This window comes from Hypomesus transpacificus, unplaced genomic scaffold, assembly GCF_021917145.1.
Source record: "Hypomesus transpacificus isolate Combined female unplaced genomic scaffold, fHypTra1 scaffold_304, whole genome shotgun sequence".
In the NCBI taxonomy this organism is placed as follows: domain Eukaryota; kingdom Metazoa; phylum Chordata; class Actinopteri; order Osmeriformes; family Osmeridae; genus Hypomesus; species Hypomesus transpacificus.
The window spans coordinates 46,749-68,008 of NW_025813831.1; the positions used below are offsets into that span (position 1 = coordinate 46,749).

Sequence of the window (21,260 nt, forward strand, 5' to 3'; positions counted from 1 at the left end):
ACATTTAATTTATACATTTAAGTGTTAAAGCTTATAGGCTACTATCCAGTTGCCTATAAAAAATGCACAAACCTGTAACATTAGGCTGCGTTCAAGAGGTCATTTAAAAGTGGCAGAGAAGGTTAAAACCACATGGTAACAATATAAACCTATTGTAGAAACGCATGCAATATGCCTATTTTGTACCCAGAAAAACCAAAAACAAACAGTGTAACTCCTCGTGCTGGGAGTAAATCGGTCGAAATAGGCTATGGACGACATGGATAATATTGTTTGAAACGTTTCGCGTAGTATTCATAATTTATCATGTGAACAGAGGTGTTTCAACTGAAATACCTCGTCTCATTTGAAACAATGTATTTTGAATAGTCCACTATACATGATTAAGAGATTGTAGTTGGCATCAATATGATGTAGCCTATTGTGATTTTTAGACTGACGCTTTTCTGGCTACAATGGTTATTCGGTCATGAGAGAAGAGAGTTGTTGGGGGTGGGGACTTTGGCATTCTATTTATAATTGGCTCGAACAAATTTTGCAACTGCACTAAAGGTCAATGAAGGAGTTGGCTTGAAAATAATCAGAAGATTTTTTGGACATGCGCAGATGAAAGATGCCATATTGGAACGAGGATTTGGCCGAGTGCAGCAGCTGAAAGACGTCTCTCGCTCGGGTTCCACAGAACGAAAAAGGTCTCGCAAATTACATTCAAAAAAACGTCATTAAGGTAGGACAGGTGTCAGTCATGTGCTTCTTTATGCAATAACGTTGTCTCTGAATTCAACGACGTCGTTTTGTCGACGAAATATCCTCCGAGAGAGTTTTTTCCCTGGCTAAAACCTTGAAGTGCTCCGAGGCTGTTTCTCTAGAAACAGAAATACTAGTGCATTCATGAGCCAAGTTGTTCAAAGTGTTTTACGTGCGTAATTATAGCTGTCACTTGCGGTCAAAACGTTGCTTCGTGGCACTTTTGATATCGTTGTCATGTTTTTTATTGTTGATACCTGCTTTATAATTCAAAGATTATTTTGCCTACATAAACGTATTTTATTGCCAACCTTGTGTATTGAAAAACTCATTTCATTTAACCTTCTCAAATGTTCCCAATTCAACCGGTCACAACCGGCCTGTTTTTTTTGTGTGTTTTCCATTCAAAACGGTGAAATTTGACAAGGCTATAGTCTCTTTCGTGTTGCCTAATGCGAGTAAGTTAAACATATTCGTTCAGCATTTTCCTATTTTTATTTTATTCGTGTAGGTGTGTCATGTGTTTTTCCACACTTAGGTGCGCACAGGCATCGGAAAATACCGGGCATTGCCAAATGTCAAACCACTTTCAACATGGCGGGTTATAGTGTGTAAAAACTGCATATAAAAGCTTTGAATGAGGAAAAAATACAATGATCGGACATAAGAGGTCGGTTTTTATTTCTTTTGATACCTATAAACCACCTCTACTGAATTAAATTTAAAGTGAGCGTTTAGCAGCACTGTTCGAGTTTTTTTCCGCTGCAATACTTTTGAGTGAGCAAAGTACATCAGTGGAGTGCCAAATAGTCATGACGGACTGCTTTACAGACATACACCGATCAGCTACACACGCAGGCCTATCTCTTATGTGCAGTAGCAACGTTTCCTGTTTCACTTTATCAAAATTCGCAGTTTAGATCTAGAACCTCTATGATCGTTCTTCAGAATTATTTGAAGCAGCAGGCCTACGTGTAGGCTACAGTTCTTTAAACATTAATTTGTCATCATAGGCCTATGTCAGGCTAAATTAGACACTAAAATTACGCAAGGTCATTTTTTAAGTCCGACATTAGGCAATGCCAAATGTGTATCGTGAAGTTGATAATTGGGTTAAACCACGCGTATCCATTTAATTTTTTTGCGGGCGGTCTGCAAATCCGGGGTTTAGCTTTGCATTATTGCCGAGGATTCCTCTCCGGGATTAAATTCAGCACCATAATGAGTAAAGACAATAAAACCATGTTTAGGACTGAACAATGATTCTTACATGAGCAATGAATAAATAAACCGTTTGGGCTGCTTGTTGCCATTTGCTCTTAAAGGAATACGTGTGACGATGTCTTAACAGAAGCCAACACATCGTATCGGATACTGAATACCTTCTGAACTGAAATAACATGTCTAGTGTTCCGTAGGTTAATATGTTCCTTAGTTAAAAGGGCCTGATACTGATAAAGCATACACATGGTTCCTCTTTGTAGCCTACACTTGCGCCATGAGCGCATCATGTCACAGCATCCGTTGTGCAGCACAACACGTCAACGTACGAGTCCTGTCAATGTTTTAAAGAATAACAAATTAATATTGTTAAAAAATTGGTTATGAGAGATACGTAGAAAAAGATCTCTACGTTGACTGCCAAATTCGTTTACCCACCGAGAGACACCTCGGTGAAGCCTACACATTAATCCTCGCTGTCATAGGTAACCGCTGGCGCCTTTACCCTTCAGCAGTTTCACGGGCAACACAAGGCCCGCGGAGATGGGAGAGCACCGTGTCATGATCTATCATACAGACGAGGACACACAACAGGAGGCGTTTATAAAGTTATGCTACAAATGTATTCGGCCTACCCCTTTCTGATCGAGATTAAAAAGACAAATTGTTGTGTTCTAGAGCACAAGAGTAGGTTTCTACATTTCCCCGACAACTTATTTAAATTCCCTGATGTTGTAATAATGAGAGGGCGTCCCGAGGTGGCTTCTGTAGGCTCTTCTGGGCCTGTGTGTGTTGAGGGCTGCCCAGTCAGTTGTTTGCACATAGCCTTTATCAAAGTCAGCTGATCTGAGAATGCTTCAGATACTGTTTCTAACCAAGTGGGGGTTAGTGACCAAACATATATGATTTAGACTTAACTTAACCAAAGAAGGTTAAGTTCTCTGACTTTTGCATTAACAACAAAAAGTCTCTATCAAACTGTGGTTGATAGTAGATAAAGACAGTATCCCCTCTGACCAAATAGTTTTGGTTAATCTCTTAATTCTCTGTTAAATCTTGGTTCATGTTTGGGGTTTACAGAAACGCAAAAACCAGCATGGGGTATCCACGGGTTACCAGTGCTAATCAATAGATCCAGCTCTGCTCAATCTGAGGCTGATGGGCCCAGGGCCAGCGGACCTGGGCCCTAAGATTAACTCCCAGATTGGGATAATCCTCAAGGTTCAATCTGGGGTGCTCTGATGTCTGCAGTGGACAGGGATGGTCCAAACCCAAGTCCACCATCTGCTGTCATGGAAACATTGTTGTTTTATTCAATTTTAGGAAACATTGGGGCTGAGAAAATTATTATTGAGGAGATGTTACACATATCCTTTCTGACTGGACAATTTTCAGTTCCAGATGTAGCAAACAGTTTTCCAGAATTAAGGGAGGAATAAAACACCATCGTTGTCATCAAGGGAATACCTTTGGACAACAGTTTTTGATGTCATTGGTTTCATGTAGAGTGATATAATCAAACAAGCCAGAACTATATTTCACTGATAAGGGTTTCTACTAACCCAAACTATCTTCATATTTTGATTAGCAAGATCCTATAGTCCTAAGGAAACAACCTTTTCTCCATCATAGTGTAGCACTAGTACAGCCTGACGTTGCCATATTCATAATTCTAGTCAGAATATGAGTCTGATAGCTCTCCGTTTGGCTGTGAGTATGGGGCTCTTTGGTGAAGTGGTTGATTATGTTACTGTTGATCATCTGTCCATCATCATATATAGCCCGCCCTGACAATTTCATTGGTCCGAACAGCTCCTGTTCGGGAAACCGAGCTACTCCAGACCCAATTTCCCGACCACATTTTTTGTGGGCTGGCAGCCAGGCTAACACTAGTAAGCTCCAATGGTTATCTCTGCATTTTTTACATCAAATCCATATACATACTATATGGGTATGTCACTTTCATGAACACATAATTACACAAGTTCACACACGCCCACACACACTCACACTATTTCATTATATTCAGTATATTGTAAGTATTTTTTGAAGTTTGTTGGAAACTTCTGTTTGATGAAGTCTTTGAATTCAAAAGGTGTCAAATTGTTAAATTAGCAAATGGTTGTTAAAGTGTTAATAGCATTAGATTATATTACAACTTGTGTACATTTAGAAAAGAAGATGTTGCCCTAACAACAGGAGAATCTTAAAAACATATTTAATTCTGTCTGACAAAGACTGCACAAGTGCGTTAGGATTCATCTAGTTAAGAAAGATGTGGAGTATCTAGATGTTACTAATAAGTAAACTGGTCTTGGAGCCTAGTTCTGTGTGTAGGCAGACTGAAGGGGCTGGGGGCTGGGGGTAGAGGACAGACTGAAGGGGCTGGGGGCTGGGGGTAGAGGACAGACTGAAGGGGCTGGGGGCTGGGGGTAGAGGACAGACTGAAGGGGCTGGGGGCTGGGGGTAGAGGACAGACTGAAGGGGCTGGGGGCTGGGGGTAGAGGACAGACTGAAGGGGCTGGGGGCTGGGGGTAGAGGACAGTGTCATGTGAGTCAAATTAGCCCAGCTTGTTGTTTACGCAATGGATGTGTGTTTGGATCACTGTGAGAGGGAGGGGGGGACATTCACTTTGGCAGATGAAGCAACTACCCATGTAGATAGTGCAAGCACACAGCCATACCACTAATGAAGTATTTACAGTAAAGTAAATACAATCCTCATTCAGACTCCACACAGAGGGGTGTGACGCCATACTAGAATTCAGCCTTGAGCACCAGCTAAGAGATATGTGAGTTTTATAGGCTAATAGTTTAACTGTCAGCTGAAAGCTGTTTATGCAGACTTGCAGAGTTGTTGTGGTTTCATTTGACTGAAGGCCATCCATGAGTGTCTGTTCTTTGAGTCAGTGTTAATTGCTGGGCTGATGAAAGGGGGGGGGGTAAGTAGAAGAGTGAGTCATTGTGGGGGCGGAGACAAGCATGGCAGAAGCCCCACAATGCTGCTGATATCCATGCATGCTTTGGAAACAAAGAGGCAAGCAAAATGAGAATGAGTTACTAAAGGTTGAGTTGAATCAAATGTCAATCCGTGTTTCCAGAAACCTTCCTAAGATACATTTATCAAACTATGTTAGCTAAGGCTAACAGAACGTGAGACTTTATGGAATCTACTGTTATAGGTTGAATTCGTTTACGGTTTGATTTCAGTTGGATATTGATTTGAAATTCCTAACTAACTATTTTGGCCCCCACCCTCTCTGTGTCAGCCGGGACTGAAGGAGATGCAGTGAAGGGGGAGGAATCTGCTGACTGACAGGGGACAAAGGTTGAAGGCTAAAAGTCACCAGGATGCACTCCCAAACACAGGACAGGCCATTGGCCCTCAACACGGGAAAGTCCTACAGTCCAACCAATGGGAAAGAGGAAGAGGTTCACACAGGTGAGGGTTTGCCCCTAGGCGTTTTACCTCCTGTGATATGGAAATGTGTGTCTGTTTTAGTTTCTGTTCAGAGCCTTTTGTCTGGTTATCATATCAACAGATTGGTTGAGTTGAGTTCAAATCACAGATAAAGCAGAACAGGAACTGGGCTGATGAGAAAGGGAATGCTGGCATATCTTGGGAAATTTTCTGTCAACGTTTTTTAGGGTTTGTTGTTTCTGTTTAGAACAGTAGAATTCGTGATGTCATAGTACACCAGAAACCCATCTACTCTTCTGTGGAATAGAGAATAGCAAGCCTACACAATCATATTGAGATACTCACATGGTAGAATCCCCAGAGACTACCACACACACACACACTCACACGCACACACACACGCACACACACACACACGCGCACTGGCAGACACATTATACCTTCCAAGTATCAGTGTCCCACAGGCAAACTGAACAATTTTCACCTTGAGAAGAAACAGTGGCATTGCGTTAGACTAAGAACACATAGACACACGCACTCACGCACACACAAACACTCGCTCGGAGGACCAGATACATTTTCAAGTGACCCAAATGGGGATTTAAGAAGAAGGCGTTGTTCCTATTTCAGTTCCTTTATAATCTAAGGATTGTAGATAAAGACTGTGTGTTTGTGTATATAATACAAGTCGTGTTTATTTATTCATATACGTTTCGTAATACAGCCTTTATAAGTGTTTTCTTCAAATCTTTCAAGTGGTGCTACGAACAAAAGGTTGACCTCGGTCTTGATGACTGACTGATTTCCTCCAATCAGATTCCATGGAGGAAGAGGCAGACTTTAACTGGGAGGAGTATTTGGAGGAGAGGGGGGCCACCGCCGCCCCTCATACGTCCTTCAGACACGTGAGTGACGTGAGCACGCATGGGTGTCCCTACATATCAACACAATAAAAGAGTTCTCCTGCGAATACTGTCGTGGAATAAGTGGCATCTAAACTAATCCTTTAACCATGTATGTTTGAGCGAGCAGGGCCCAGACTAGGCTTGAGCTAATGCTGTTAAACATAGACTGGCTCCCAGACTTAGAGCTTATACACCTGCTTCTGAGATCACAGCACTGCCAAGCTAAACCACCGGCAAAGAAGAGACTAATATACTGTCTCTCATGACGTACATGCTCATAATCAAATACCAGGAAGGCCAGCTGTCCACTTCCTCAGTGGTAAAGATGTCTTCTTGGACTCCCAGGGAGGTCATATGTGGTAGAAAAGTGGATTGAGTCACAAAAACAGACCAGGATTTTTTCCCCAGTAAAAAATAAATTAGAGTGCAACTCCAGTCTCTCTCTCTCTCTCTCTCTCTCTCTCTCTCTCTCTCTCTCTCTCTCTCTCTCTCTCTCTCTCTCCATTTCTCTCTCTCTCTCTCTCGCGCCGTGCTTGGACAAATTGAAACAGTGATTCCTCAGTCTCATGCACATACACACAGCAAACACACAGCTTGTGTCACTGGAAAAGGCCAACATCTTATAAGTAACAACAATGCAAATGGCCTCATGACTTCCTGCTACAACAATGCAAATGTGCTGTATCACTCGGGTTATATAAGAGAGCTACAGGCAGTCCAGCCTCTGTGTGGGAGTGTGTGTGTGTGTTTTAGAGTTGTACATCCTGCTGTGTTTTATGTAATGGGTTTAGATTTGTGTGTGTGTGTGCTGTTGCCTGTAGCAAAACACATAATATATGTGGCACATTCAGACTAGACAGACATGCCCCTCTCGTCTCTCTCTATTTGCTATGCAAATCCTCATTTCATCAGTTTTACCTCAACCCAAACTAGCTTCTCTAAGTCCCCAGACAGGACGGTCCCCTGTGTGACCACACGCTCTGTGATTGGTCCATCCAGGTGGAGATCAGCCTACAGAGCAGCTTTCAGCCAGGGATGAAGCTGGAGGTGGCCAATAAGAGTAACCCAGACACCTACTGGGTGGCGACCATCATCACCACCTGTGGCCAGCTGCTGCTGCTGCGCTTCAGCGGCTACGGAGAAGACCGGAAGGCTGACTTCTGGTGTGATGTCATGAACGCAGAGCTCCACCCTGTGGGCTGGTGTGCCCAGAACAGCAAGACTCTCATGCCACCAGGAGGTAAACCAACTGACACGCTAGTGACCCCACACACACACACACACACACACACACAAACACACTATGACAACCTATAACACACTTGCCCTACCACACACACACACACCATGACACACGTAGGACTTACACCTTAACAGCTGCACCATAACACACCCAAACACCCCCTAACACCAGGGTGCAAATTACGGGGGGGTTTGGGGGGTCTGACCCCCCTAATTAAGACTTGGACCCCCACATAAGAGATTGTGGGGGTCTACAGGTCGGGGGGGGTCGATACACGACCTGGAGAAGAAGTTGACCCCCCCCCGATTGTCTTTGTATAATTTGCACTCTGCCTAACACACATCATAACACACACATGCACCATAATGCACACACCATGACACACACACACACACACACACACACACACACACACACACACACACACTGTAGCACACACACACCATAATACATACACTGTAAAACAAAAACACTATAATATACACACCATTACACACACACTCAAACCTTCAGCATACTTTCATATTTCAGCCATGACTGAACATCTACAAAAGACACTTCACTTGCTGTTCACTTACATGCAATGGTTACATGTTAATCAATGTTCAGTAATGGATAATCACCCAATTGGTCATAGTCTTCATTGGATTCTTTAAGATCTAGTTTCACTTATAATGTCTGTTACTTTAATGGCCATATCTCTGTTGTGGTGGGTCACCATAATAAAGATGAAAGAAACCATATGATGTCATGACTGATGGAGAAGACCTTTTACCACAGTCAAACAGAACATGCACTCACGCCCACAACAGCCAGAAGCTCTAACGCTGAAGCTCTAACGCTGCACTGAGGTGACAGTGGAGGGGGAACAACAGGCCAGTCCCTTACTCAATCCCATTACTTACTCAAACAAACATGCATACATACATACACACACACACACACACACACACACACACACACACACACACACACACACACACACACACACACACACACTCACACACTCTCTCACACACGCACACTCAATTCAAAAACACACATGTCATATTAGACATGGTAAATAGCAGTGGCTCCACTCTTTGCTCAAGGTTCAGAGATCTGTGTCCAACATGTCTGCCTCTTTCACCCCTTAGTGTTCAAGGCTTGTCCAAAATGTAATCTATATTTCATAAGCACACGCATTACTATGCACACAAGTACCCCAGCACGTTATGCCGGGATCAGATACAGCAGTATCAATTACAGGAAATAGAACTACTAGTTGGACTCATAATATAATTAGAACTACCGTAGTCTGTTAGTTTGTGACAGGTGTGTCTTCACCATCCACACCAACTCCATACGTCCTGACTCCCACACCCAGTCTGTCTGCCTCCGCTCAGGGTCTCTCAGGCACTCACAGTGAGCGGAGGGGTTTGAAGGGACAGATCCGTGTGTGTGTGGGGGGGGGTTATTCACTGAGCATCAGACCTTGAGCATGAACATGGAACGTACTGGACTATGGATGATAACAGGAAGAGTTGACAGTCTGTGGGGCTAGATAACAACAGTGGATTGAGTCGGCTCGATAGGGCTCTTTACATGGATGTATGTATGCGCTTTGGAAAGATCACTATGTTGCATGAGTTTACTAGGAAAAAGCAAACTATGATGATCCCTCACTTTCTCGTACTGTATGCAGATCACATATCCAATTACACTGCATTTCCTTCCATGGCAACTTTTCAAGGCTCTTGTATCACATTGTGTGCGTGTGTGGTTGCGTAACTATGCCTGTGTGTGTGTTGAGAAAGAGAGACAGAGTTTGTCATTGTGTGTGTGTATTTCTTCATTACAGTTACACCTATTTCTTTTTGTTTCTCAGATAACGTTTACCTAAGAAAAGGTAAGCTTACCTATCAGACTCTCTGACTAACTAAACCTGCCTTGCCTGATTGGCCAGTGGTTCATGTGAAGCAACGTACTGCTAACACTGACTCTGAGATGCATGTGTGCTTCCTGTTTCTCAGCCTTCTCTTCCTCCTCCCCTTCCTGTCTGTCCGCCTGTTAACAGGAAGTTACCTCAGAGTTTACTCTTCTGCCTCCCTCTGCATGCTCCTCCATGTTTTCCTATCTTCTTCTTATCTCCCTTCTCTAATGGGAGTGTTTAGACATTTAGATGTCCACATGTCTTACTGACATGAGCTTCCACACACATACATATACACAAATACACCCTGATTATGGTGTACAAATGGGTATTGATTAGCTGGGTTATTGGTAATAATTTAACATTTTGGTCGATACAGTAGGGTCAATCCCAGACTAAGGCCCCAGCTCTAGATCTGCCTTTACATTGCATATACTGATACTGAATGTGAGTGGGTGTGTGTGCGCTTGTGTGTGCGCTTGTGTGTGCATTACATGAACAAATTATAATAATGAGAAGTGCTTGGTTTGAACAGTATCTTGATGATCAGAATGGTCTATATTTACTAGCAACGACATTACAAAGTAACAACATGCATGTGTCAAGAGCTTCGAGGGAATCACAAGTGGAGGTCATGTGATCAGTAGGACGTGTCTCACAACTATAGCGGCTCATTTAGTTCATTCACCAAACTCCTTACCGATAGCCCCGGCTAGACATGCAGCTGGTAGAGGTATGAGTGTGTGTGTGTGTCTGTGTGTGTGTGTGTCTTGTCCCTCACATTGAAAGAGTAAACGGTGAGTAGTCAGGAAGGACAAACCTAGCAAGGTTCTATGACAGCAGAACAGAGCTGATTTGATACCCAAATGACCCCGCCTCCCTGTCCTCACCACTGAATTTACAAAAGCTCTGGGAAGTGTACATATTAGTGTACGTGAGGGAGGAGGGATGTGAGGGGTCATATTTCATTTGAAATGCCTACTAAAGCAGATTCAACTTCTCTTCAAGATGACATTGTTTCTCTCAGAATTGTACTTTCACTTTACATTTGCACACACGTTATTATCATGGCTCTCATTTGGAAACCCCCACCCACCTCTGGATGCACACACACACAATCCCCCAGCCTTTTTCTTTTCTCTCCAGGGACAGTAAATTCACAGCACTTATCTCTAACACTGCACTAGGGTAATTCATATTTCATGCATCTATAATTTTTCCCTGTCTCCTCATGAACACAGCTATAAAATCGTTAATAGTTAACATCATCACATTTCCCTGCTCATAAAATGGCCCACCAGATTTGATCTATGACAGTGCAGAGATGTGCGTGTGTGTTTTGTGTGTGTGTGTGTGTGTGTGTGTGTATATAGGCTACTGTAGCAATAACACTCAAACTGAATAAGCATTCAGTTTACGTGAGTGTGCGTGTCAATGCAATTCTTTTATAGATGCTTATTGACGGTTGAAATACGAGCTTTCGGTTTGAATGGATTGTTCTTTACACACTACACCCTGGAGCAAGACGTCTTACTGCTGCATCAAGCAAGTGAAATAATGACTCGATATGAACTGAGAGAATGAAAGCTAATTTGCTCCCATTAGCCTTGATTATAATCTGTTGTACTGCTGTGTTCCAAGGCCACAACCACCCTCAGATAGTTAGACAGAGAATGATCGTTTAATGAGCCAGCATCCCACTCGGACAGCACAGTTTACCCAATGGACTCTTGCAGGATATGCAAATAGGCAGGATCTCTGCCCCTTCTTTTTGCATGTTGGACTGTGGGGGGGGGGGGAGGGGGGGAGGGGCTGTCCTCCAGGTTCATTATGGAGGGCTTGTAAATGCGAAAGTCAGACTTTTGCCTTCAGCCCGGAGAGAGATGGTTTTGAACAGAAACACCAGACTGGGCTCTTTGAGGGAAGACGAGAGAGAGGAGGAAGTTTGGAAGCAGTACAAGGCCTGCGTTCTGCCCTGCTCTACATGCTATTCTAGGTGGCTTGATGGCTAATCTAGTCAGGATCTGTAAGAATAGTACAGATCTATTTCTGTTCACTACTCAACAGTCGAGACTGCTAGGGTAAGATCAACAGGACTGCTCTTGTGGGCTGAATGTGTTTATCCACGTGCACGCATGTGCCACTGGTGAGCAGAGAAAGTCACCTGACAGGAAAAAAACACCATAAATAAGAGACCTTTGCTGTTCAAAAAAGTATTTTCACCTTTTGCGGAAAATTACCAGGAATGTGTACATATTAAAAGCATGATTTGGAAAGTTCCAGTGGAAATCTCTCAGCCAGCTAAACATCAGATAACTTACAAGGTTCAGTTATCTGTAGTAGTTGATGCATTCCATGTATTTAAGCAAGATGTTGGCAACACAGAGAGCACAGTCACTTTCCATGCTCACCATGTATGACTCACATGGTTTGCTAGCATAGCAGCGTACTCTCATAAGTGGAATATAGGTCACTTGTATTTGTGCTAGGACTAGCTCAAACAATCACCTGGATCCTTTGTGTTCAAATTTTGTTTTGAAAAAGCCCTGCCAAGCTGTCACTGAAAAATACTTGATTGCAACATTTCTTTGTTCCGCAGTTGGTGCATGTGTATCTATGGGTAGTCAGCGTGAAATCAAAGGCAAATCAAACCCCATAATAACTCAGCATGAATTATACATCGCTGCTGCACTGTGGGAAACAGGAAGTGGAATAAACAAACATGTCATAGGCAAATGAACAGGGACCCGGCAGTTTGAATGAGTCTGAAGATGGCACTACAGAACACCTGTGTGTGTGTGTGCGTGTGTGTGTGCACGCTTAGTGCTCAGTGCTCAAAATGAATAATTCCTTCCAACATTTGTAATGTTAAAACTTGTTTAATGTATTTTCAGTGTTGTCTACTACCCACATCTAATTAATCTCTCTCTCTCTCTCTCTCTCTCTCTCTCTCTCTCTCTCTCTCTCTCTCTCTCATCCAGCCATCAAGGATAAGTACAGCGACTGGACAGACTTCCTCATCCAGGATCTGACTGGCTCAAGGACGGCCCCAGCTAACCTGTTAGAGGGGGTGAGCATTGTTATCACGTGCACATGTGAAAGAGGGAGTGTGACTGTGTATACATGTGATTGAACTCTGGTTAAACAATCAGACATTTAAATCTCTAGGTTGGGTTATCTTATACGCAAAAAGCCACCAGGTTTGTATAAACAACAGTATCTCTGTCTCCTTCTTTCTCTCTCCCTCACGCCTTCTCACTCTGCTTTCTTTTTCTGCTCTCTCTCTCTCTCTCTCTCTCTCTCTCTCTCTCTCTCTCTCTCTCTCTCTCTCTCTCTCTCTCTCTCTCTCTCTCTCTCTCTCTCTCTCTCTCTTTCTCTCTCTCTCTCTCTCTCTCTCTCTCTCTCTCTCTCTCTCTCTCTCTCTCTCTCTATCTCAGCCCCTGAGAGGTAAGAACACAGTGGATCTGATCGTGGAGGGCTCAGTGATGGAGCTCTGTGACCTCACGGACCCCTCCCTCTACTGGGCGGTGCGCGTCACCCAGAACGTCGGTGGGAGGCTTCATCTGCGCTACGTCGGCCTCGACGACGACTCCCACAGCCCTTGGCTGTTTTACCTGGACGTGCGGCTTCGCCCGCTAGGCTGGGCCCAGGAAAACAGTCTCTCCATGCAGCCTCCAGCCGGTGAGACCTTCAGTCCAGCACCATGATAGTGCCTGGGGATTGTAGTTCTGAAAGAGAGCTATAGCGCTACTATAATGAGCATTATTAACACCCCCTCTAAACGGCACAGTTGGCAGTTCTCCCTCCCCCCTCAGCCCTCTCCCTGCAAACTGGCTGATCCTGTAAGTGCAGCTGTGAATGGAACGGCTCCTATTCACTCCCGTATTTCTCTAGAGATGTGTTTCCTTGTGTGGTGTGAAATCATCCAGGTCACATGTAGCTTTTACGTCATAGGCATGTATTTCTGATTATGCTGTTGACTGCCAGGTATAACATTTTACAGTATTATTTGAAAACCGAATGATGACCGAAACATGAGTTATCTGAAATAATTAGCATCATTTTTGTGCTAGCAGGTGGTCAATACTTGGGTGGGAGTTCTCTTTGTCATTCTAAGCTCTAAGAAAGTGTGGGCTGTATAGAGCTTGTGTTGTATTTGGGTGTATGAAAGTGTGTGCTATAAAGAGCTTGTGTTGCTGAAAGATGGTGTTTCCTGTCCATTGAAAGCTGAAAATGGAACTAAAGTTTGCATGTCATCGACTTGATGAAGCGTGTGTGTGCGTGTGTGACTCGACTGTGTCTCCTCAGAGCTGCGTGTTCTGAAGAGCGCCCCCGAGTGGCAGCAGGCTCTGGAAGCAGCGCGGGCCGAGGCAGAGAGCAGACCTTTACCACTGGAGGTGTTCAAGGTAAGACCCCCCCCCCCCCCTCCCTGCCACAACATGTTCCACTGAACAATGAGGCTGTTTGGTCTATGTGGAGTCCACTACATAATTTAACCAGACTCTGACTTCATCATCGCTGGAAGTTTATAGCCTTATCAGGATGGATGCAGTTTACTGCCCCAATGTGGTTTATGGCAGTGTAGGTTAGATAAGCGTTCCCTGCTGTTATCTAGTGGCTCACCTCTCAGTGTGCCTCAAAGTGATCTACAACATGCTTTCATGAATGGAAAATATGTTGTGTACGGTTATTCCCAAGTAGAAAATGTATATGAGTGTATTGTAAAACTGTAACAAGTGTGTGTGTTTGCGTTTGTGAGTGTAACACTGTGACTGGGTTGTTCCAGGACCATGTCGATCTGTCCAAACACTCCTTCAAGACCGGCATGAAACTGGAGATGGTGTCACCATGGGAACCGCTCCACATTTGCCCCGTGTCTGTCACGCGGGTGAGTGAAGGAGAACTCTGGCATCAGACCAGCTCAAACTCCACTCAGCCTCACCACCCCATATCCTGCCACATCCCCTACTGATGTCTGGGACTCTGCATGCTGCGTGTTCACAACGGATTCGAATGGAACCCTGCAAATTCTTTGGTCTGCCATCCCTCTCTGCAGGTATACGATGAGCACTACTTCCAGGTCACAGTCGATGACCTAACCCCCGAGGCCACACCCCTGTCCCAGGTGTGCCATGCTGATTCGCCAGGTATCCTGCCCGTCCAGTGGTGTATGAAGAACGGGGTTGGTCTAGAGCGGCCGCGGGCCTACCCCAGCCAGGACTTTGATTGGGCGGACTACCTGAAGCACCGTGGGGCAGAGGCTGCTCCTGACAGCTGCTTCCCCGACGTGAGTCCGCTCTTCCTCCTCCTCCTTCCTCTCTCTCTCCTTTTCTTATATCTCATCCTCTTTTACTTCCTGTCCCTTTGTAGTAGGCGTGTCGTCCCGCACAATGGAGACACACACCACACACTTTATTCATACTGTTAGAAATACACTTCTCTCAGGTGAATGGGTGCATTTAGTTCATTCAGATTTTGCTGTGCCTGTGTGTGTGTGTGTAGACGTGGCAGAGCAGAGGCTTCTCCAAGGACGTGTGGCTGGAGGCTGTGAATCCTCACAGGCTGGAGGAGGTGTGCGTGGCTCAGATCACGCAAGCCAAGGGCCGCCTGCTGTGGCTCCGATTGGAGGGTAAGACGTGTGTGTGTTTGTGTGCGAAATCCAACAGAATACTGTCCACACGCCTCCTCTTCTAGCGTGGATTTGAAGGGATGTGGTGTATCCAGTGTTGAGTGTGTTGTGCCCTCTGCGTGCAGGTCTGCCCCAGCCCCTGGCAGAGAGGCTGGTGGATGTGGAGTCCATGGACATCTTCCCTGTAGGGTGGTGCGAGGCCAACGGTTATCCCCTGACCTCTCCCCTCAAACCTGTCTGTATGTATTACCCTGCACACACACACACACACACGGCCGTGCACAAACACACGGTTAGACAGTAAGATACACATTCACACACACACACACACATACACATAGATACAATATAAAGCTGGCCTGCCTGTGTTTGAGTGAAATGATAATGCTTTGGACGGTTTGAGCTTACCCTGTCATTTTGTGTTTGTGTCAGGCCAGCAGCACAAGAAGATTGCAGTAGTCCAGCCAGAGAAGCAGTAAGTCATCTCTTCAAGAACTCTACAGCTGTCATCTTCTACAACCTGTTTAAAGCATGTGGCCTAAACCTCTCTGAAGCTCTGCCCTGGCTCAGAACTAAATCGATGCCTACCCATTTCCTGCCCCACACAATCTCTATTCTTTACTCCACAAACACCCGAGGTGGAGACTCAGAAGTGGATTTCATCCAAAAGCCCCCAGGGCACTATTTCTCTCTCTTTCTCTCCCTATTTCTCTTTCTTTTCCCTTTTCTCTCTTTTTTTCTATCTCTCTCTCTCTCTCTCTCACTCACACACACACACTGTATAGTTGTTCATCGTTAAATTGCCTCCTCAGAGCCCTGATTGATTTTGTTGACAAATGACATGTTGCACTAGTGGCTGGCAAATGCAGCCTGGAGGAAGAGGAAATGGCTGTTCAGAGCAGGAGAAATATGAGACTTTCAGCAATGCTTTGTCAACCCTCCCAGCAAACCTTTAATACCATTTTACTTTTCTATGAAGGGCTTTCATCAATATCTAACCTTACCATTTCACTGGAGTTTGACAGTGTTAGGAACAGCTATGTATACCAGAAAAAGCTAAATCTGAAGACAGAAATATATGCAGTTAATTGCTGGGATTGATTGTTTGGATTATTGGTCAATCACTGCTATTGGATGATTTGATTGGTCAATTGCTGGTTTGCAGGTTTACCCCGCCCCAGCCTGTGGAGACCATCCCTCTCAATCTCTGCCAGCCAGTTGCCATGGATACAGGTAATTGAGCCTCCCGGTCCAAATGAAAGATTATTTAATTACAGTTATTAATGATAATGGAAAAGGAGGACGACGATGATGATGATGATGATGAGGATGATGATGATAACAGTGATAAACTCAGCCAGCACACTGCATCAGAAGTTATCTGTGTGTGTGTGCGTTTGGCTATGTTTGCTTTTGTGTTTGTGTCTGTATATACTAAATATGTGCGTATATATTAAATGTGTGTGTGTGTGTGTTTATGGGCCCAGTTCATCATCCACCCCTGTTGTGGGGGGTGCAGTAACATGAACAAACAACATGTGTCAGCCTGTAGCACTTCCCAATCAGAGATCCCCTCTGCACAGTATGTCCCTGGGCTCCTGGGGGCTCCTCGCCAATGGGAGCAGACCAACTGCACATGTTATCTTAGGAGCAGTGTAGACAGGCATTGTTAAGTGTGTGTTTGTGTGGTGTGTGTAGAGAGGGGGTGGTGCGACGGTATTGTTTTCATGAGACCCTTGCCCCTCCTTCGAAGATCCTTTTTAAAAGAAAACACCCACTTGCACATACATATTCAACAGCCTCGTAATTATTCACCCAGAGCTGCACAATTACAGGTGCCCCTTGTCTGCAAGTGTGGGTTCAGGGTAGAGGGCAATGCTCTGCTGTGCCAGGGTCTCATGCTTATCATTTAGCTCAAGTACTTTTGGTGAACTAATAATAATTCTATTTTGGTTCTGATTCTTGCCATTCCTGTAGTTCTTTTCTTGAGTCTAAGGGATGGTTGATATTGTTAGTGCATTCTGCTTCTACTTTTTGTAGACTCCAGTTTGACTCCAATTTGTAGTGCTACAAGCCGTCCACAGTGTTGTTTGGATAATTTGTACATCTGTCTATCACTGGTCTGATGTCCCATGATGCATTGTTTCTCCTCTCCAGGCTCAGCCAATGGACGGTACTGCTGCTCGCGCATCTTTGTGAACCACCGCTGTTTCTCCGGCCCTTACCTTAACAAGGGCCGCATCGCCGAGCTGCCTCAAGCCGTAGGGCCAGGGAAATGCACGCTGGTCCTGAAAGAGGTACCTTAACATATGCCTGATCAGAACCCAGACATCACATCAGTGAGGTAGAGCCAGACCTCCACCCACAGAGGGAGAAAAAAGGCTGTTGTGTGGAAGTTCCAGAGAGATCATTCTATCCAAGGGGCCAGGGAGAGGTAGAACATTCTACCCAGGGGGGCAGAGAGAGGTAGAACATCCTACCCAGGGGGGCAGAGAAAGGCACATGCCTAATCAGTGCCGGAGAGACAGAAAGAAGAGGGATCCACAGAAGGAGAGGGGGAGAGGCGGAGAGAGATGGAGAGAAAAGGAGAGACTGAGACATCTTGTTAACCACCTGCAGACTGCCAGCAGAAGCTTCTTTTAATGTGTGGAGCTGTCAATCATGCCTGTTTACACAGACACACACACACACACACAAAGCCTCTGTAGAAACACATGCTGTTTTTCTGATTATGTGCGTGTGCCTGCGTGTAACTGTGGAAGCATGCTGACTTCTGATCCCAATTCTTTCATTTTTTGTTAGGAGAGGGACAATAGGAGGGGGTGGGTGGGATGGGGAGGGAGAGAGAGAGAGAGGGGGAGATTCAAGTAATTCATCAAAATGTCTGTCATCTTATTGTTTGGTCTCATCAGTTTTCACAGATAATTGTCTTTCAACAAACAGTATTTTACACTGCATTCAGTGGACAAACTAGTTGTCCATCACACTATTGTGTCTGGGTCATATACCAGTATATCAAGCAGGAGGTGCCTTGTTTCTGACCCCGGAAGTGCTCTTTCCTGACCTAGGTGCTGGGCATGCTGATCAACGCGGCCTACAAGCCTGGGCGTGTCCTGAGGGAGCTGCAGCAGGTGGAGGACCAGCACTGGGACTGCCATGAGGAGACCCTCAAGGCCAAGTAAGCAGACCTAGTAAACATATAGACCTGGATAGGCCACAAGCTCTCTGTGAGCAGAGGGAGGTTCAGATTCAGTGACTGAGAAGAAACATCCTGTGCGTAGATATAGTCTTTACACGGGATGTTAAACTCCAGTTTTCCAAAGAATTATATCATTTTTTCTTCTCTCTTCTCCTCAGATACAAGGGAAAGACGTATCGCTCGTCCATCCGTATTGTGCGTCTGGCAGAGCAGATACCAGAATTTTGTCGTAAAGTGTGTGTGAAGCTCCAGTGCTGCCCAAACCTGTTCAGCACAGTCCTCGTCACAGACAAGTGTCCAGAGAACTGCTTTGTACAGACCAAGACCAAATATAGTAAGGACAAAATGTATTTCTGTATTTGTGTGTGGGGAAAGCAAATTCCAAATGCGGAGAGTGCCTATAAAACAGAACACGCAAATACAAAATTGCTTGGAAGTGTTTCTGAGAATCTCTGAGATGGTGGAGTGTGTGATCGGTTGTGTGTTGCTATCCTCAGCGTATTATTATGGTAAGAAGAAGAAGCCGACCAAGCCATGCGGAGGAGAGTTCTCAATGGAGGGAGACGTGGCCAAGCCTGCTCGCCGCAGGAAGAAGAGGAAATCCATCTTTGTCCAGAAGAAGCGACGCTCGTCTGCAGTGGACTACCAGCCTGCAGGCTCACCTCTGGTACGACGCCGCCTCCCAGTCTCCAACTCTACACACCCTGCTCTCTTCAAGTCTCTCTCTCTCTTTTTTCTCTGTCTGTACTCACCCCTTTGTCTCTTTCTCTGTTTCTCTCTCACACGCTCTCTCTGCCTCACTCGCTTTATTCCTCTCAATCTCCGTTTGTGCTTATTACTCCCACCTCTCCCTGTTCATGCTCACCACACTTGATCCATGCAGGACAGCGATGAGGATGACGACGACGAGGACATGGAGATGCAGTCGGGCAGCGAGGAAGGCACCAGCTCGGAGCCGCGCGAGGACCACACGGACACCTCCTCCGTGGAGGTGGCGAGCAGCCGTCCGAGGCGCGCCGCCACGCTACGCAGGGCCACTCACACGGCCGCAGCCTCGAGCAAAGCAGACGGCCCTGAGGGCAGGAGAAGAAGCACTCGCTCACTGTCCTACAGCCAGGCCAAGTACCAGCCTCCCAAGAGACAGGACATGCAGGTATGGAGACCAAATACACACAGACAGACACAAACGTATCAAGAAGTCTTATGCTCACTGAGGACAAATCCAAACCCGTTTCTCCACACACACACGCGGTGATGCTGTGGGGCTTGTTGTTTCAGGTGGAGTGCAGCGAGGAGGAGAGCCAGCTGGTTCTGGAGAGGAACCCTCTGGAGTGGAGCGTAGACGAGGTGGTGAGCTTCATCACCTCCACTGACTGTGCCTCCCTCGCCAAGATCTTCCATGAGCAGGTACACACACACGTTTGTTTTTCTGTCCAAGTAGGGCCCAACCCTTCACGCCCATTCGAAATCGTGTTATCCCTACACACACATTTAAACCCAAATGCAACTTCCCTGTTTCTCTTACTCTCAATCTGTTCTCCCTCTTTCGTTCTCTGTGTTTCTGTGTGGTTCTCCAGGACATCGACGGCCAAGCCTTACTGCTGCTGACCCTGCCAACAGTGCAGGACTGTATGGACCTGAAGCTTGGTCCAGCCATCAAGCTGTGTCACCAGATAGAGAGGGTCAAAGTGGCCTTCTACAGACAGTTTGCCAACTGACATTGGGCACCCCACCTGTAAGCTTTACCTGCCACTTTCCTCTGAGGAAGAGGAGGCTCTGAGATGACCCTGTGGTTGAGTTCTGGATTATAGTCTGGAGGTGTCAGATGGACAGAAAGTGGAAGTGGAACAGGAAGTGGAACAGAGTTGGCTTCTGAATGTTGACTTTAATTCAATTCTGAGAGTACAGGCTCCTTAATCCTATAGGATTCTGGGATTTCACCTTTTGCTGGTCGGAAGATCGGAGTGAAAATGTGATGGACTTATGATTCAGGGCAGGAAGTAACATCAGACAAAGTCTTAAAAGAACCCGCCACACTTTCAGGATCTTTGATCTGTTTGAGCAGCGTAAAGGGATTCCTACAATTATTTCCACAATCCCTGTGGAATACAGATCTGTGAACATTGTTTTTCTCATTTTTCGAATGGATTTTCATGTTCTATACATACTATTTGTGATAACTGCCACTGCATTTAAGCAGAATTATTTACTTTTATTTTCCCAGCGTTATCTCTTTGTTTTAATTCCAGCTAAATTGATTTATAAGAAATTGACAAAAATATGTATTAACCTAAGATTATATATTTGCGATAATATATTTGCAATATTTATTATGGTGCATATTTAAGAGATGAACTATCTTATGTGGATACTTGTTTGGTTACCAGTTGAATTGATACTGTAGTAATATGGCTGTACATTATCCAGCTCTTTTCATTTCCATAATTATGTTCTGTAAGATGTTCCTGTTATTTATGTTAGATAGAAGTCAATTTCCTGTTTAGAGATTGGAACAACTAGCTAGTCAAAACATTTTAGAACAGGAAATCACAAGCTAATTTATTTGATCCCAATTATTTTCCTTTTATGGAACCATGTTTTCAAAACAATCTTAAAATATATTTCATATAATCTATGCAAATGTGGTGCAGATATTTTTGATAATAAGAAAATAAATTTATACAGATTTTCATAGTAATGGTCCTTCTTTGCATGTGCAAGAAAGGTATCATGCCTTTCTTAGTGAAAACCGCCATTTCTATACAGTGACTTCAATAGTCATCAGAGGCTATGAGTTCCTATGTGGTAAATAGACGTTTATGCAGACCTACATTGGAGATCATTGTATGCTTTTGGGGCATGCAGCACCTGACAGGTTACTTAATTTCCACATTAACATCAATGTGAGTACTTAATGTAATTCAAACAGTACTTAGATGAGTCTATTTCACTGCAAGACAAGTCGTGCCTCACCAATTTCCTG

The 21,260-nt window shown here is 44.8% G+C and overlaps 1 protein-coding gene across 3 annotated transcripts; it reads left to right on the forward strand.

The window, feature by feature from the left end:
* Positions 1-606: 606 nt before the first annotated feature.
* Positions 607-20,975, forward strand: sfmbt2 (Scm like with four mbt domains 2). Of its 3 annotated transcripts, none has more exons than XM_047015558.1 (21): positions 607-727; positions 5,238-5,410; positions 6,206-6,294; positions 7,294-7,534; positions 9,405-9,425; positions 12,431-12,519; positions 12,887-13,130; positions 13,758-13,855; positions 14,236-14,337; positions 14,506-14,736; positions 14,952-15,078; positions 15,204-15,317; positions 15,511-15,553; positions 16,244-16,311; positions 17,236-17,375; positions 18,147-18,256; positions 18,436-18,611; positions 18,775-18,944; positions 19,161-19,430; positions 19,556-19,684; positions 19,855-20,975. In XM_047015558.1, exons 2-21 carry the CDS (start codon positions 5,320-5,322, stop codon positions 19,993-19,995), a joined length of 2,694 nt encoding a protein of 897 aa, XP_046871514.1. In that variant the 5' UTR covers positions 607-727; positions 5,238-5,319; the 3' UTR covers positions 19,996-20,975. The 3 variants fall into 3 exon arrangements, with proteins under 3 accessions (XP_046871514.1, XP_046871516.1, XP_046871515.1); XM_047015559.1 differs by having other exon boundaries at positions 621-692; XM_047015560.1 differs by lacking the exon at positions 9,405-9,425.
* The last annotated feature ends 285 nt before the right edge of the window (positions 20,976-21,260 follow it).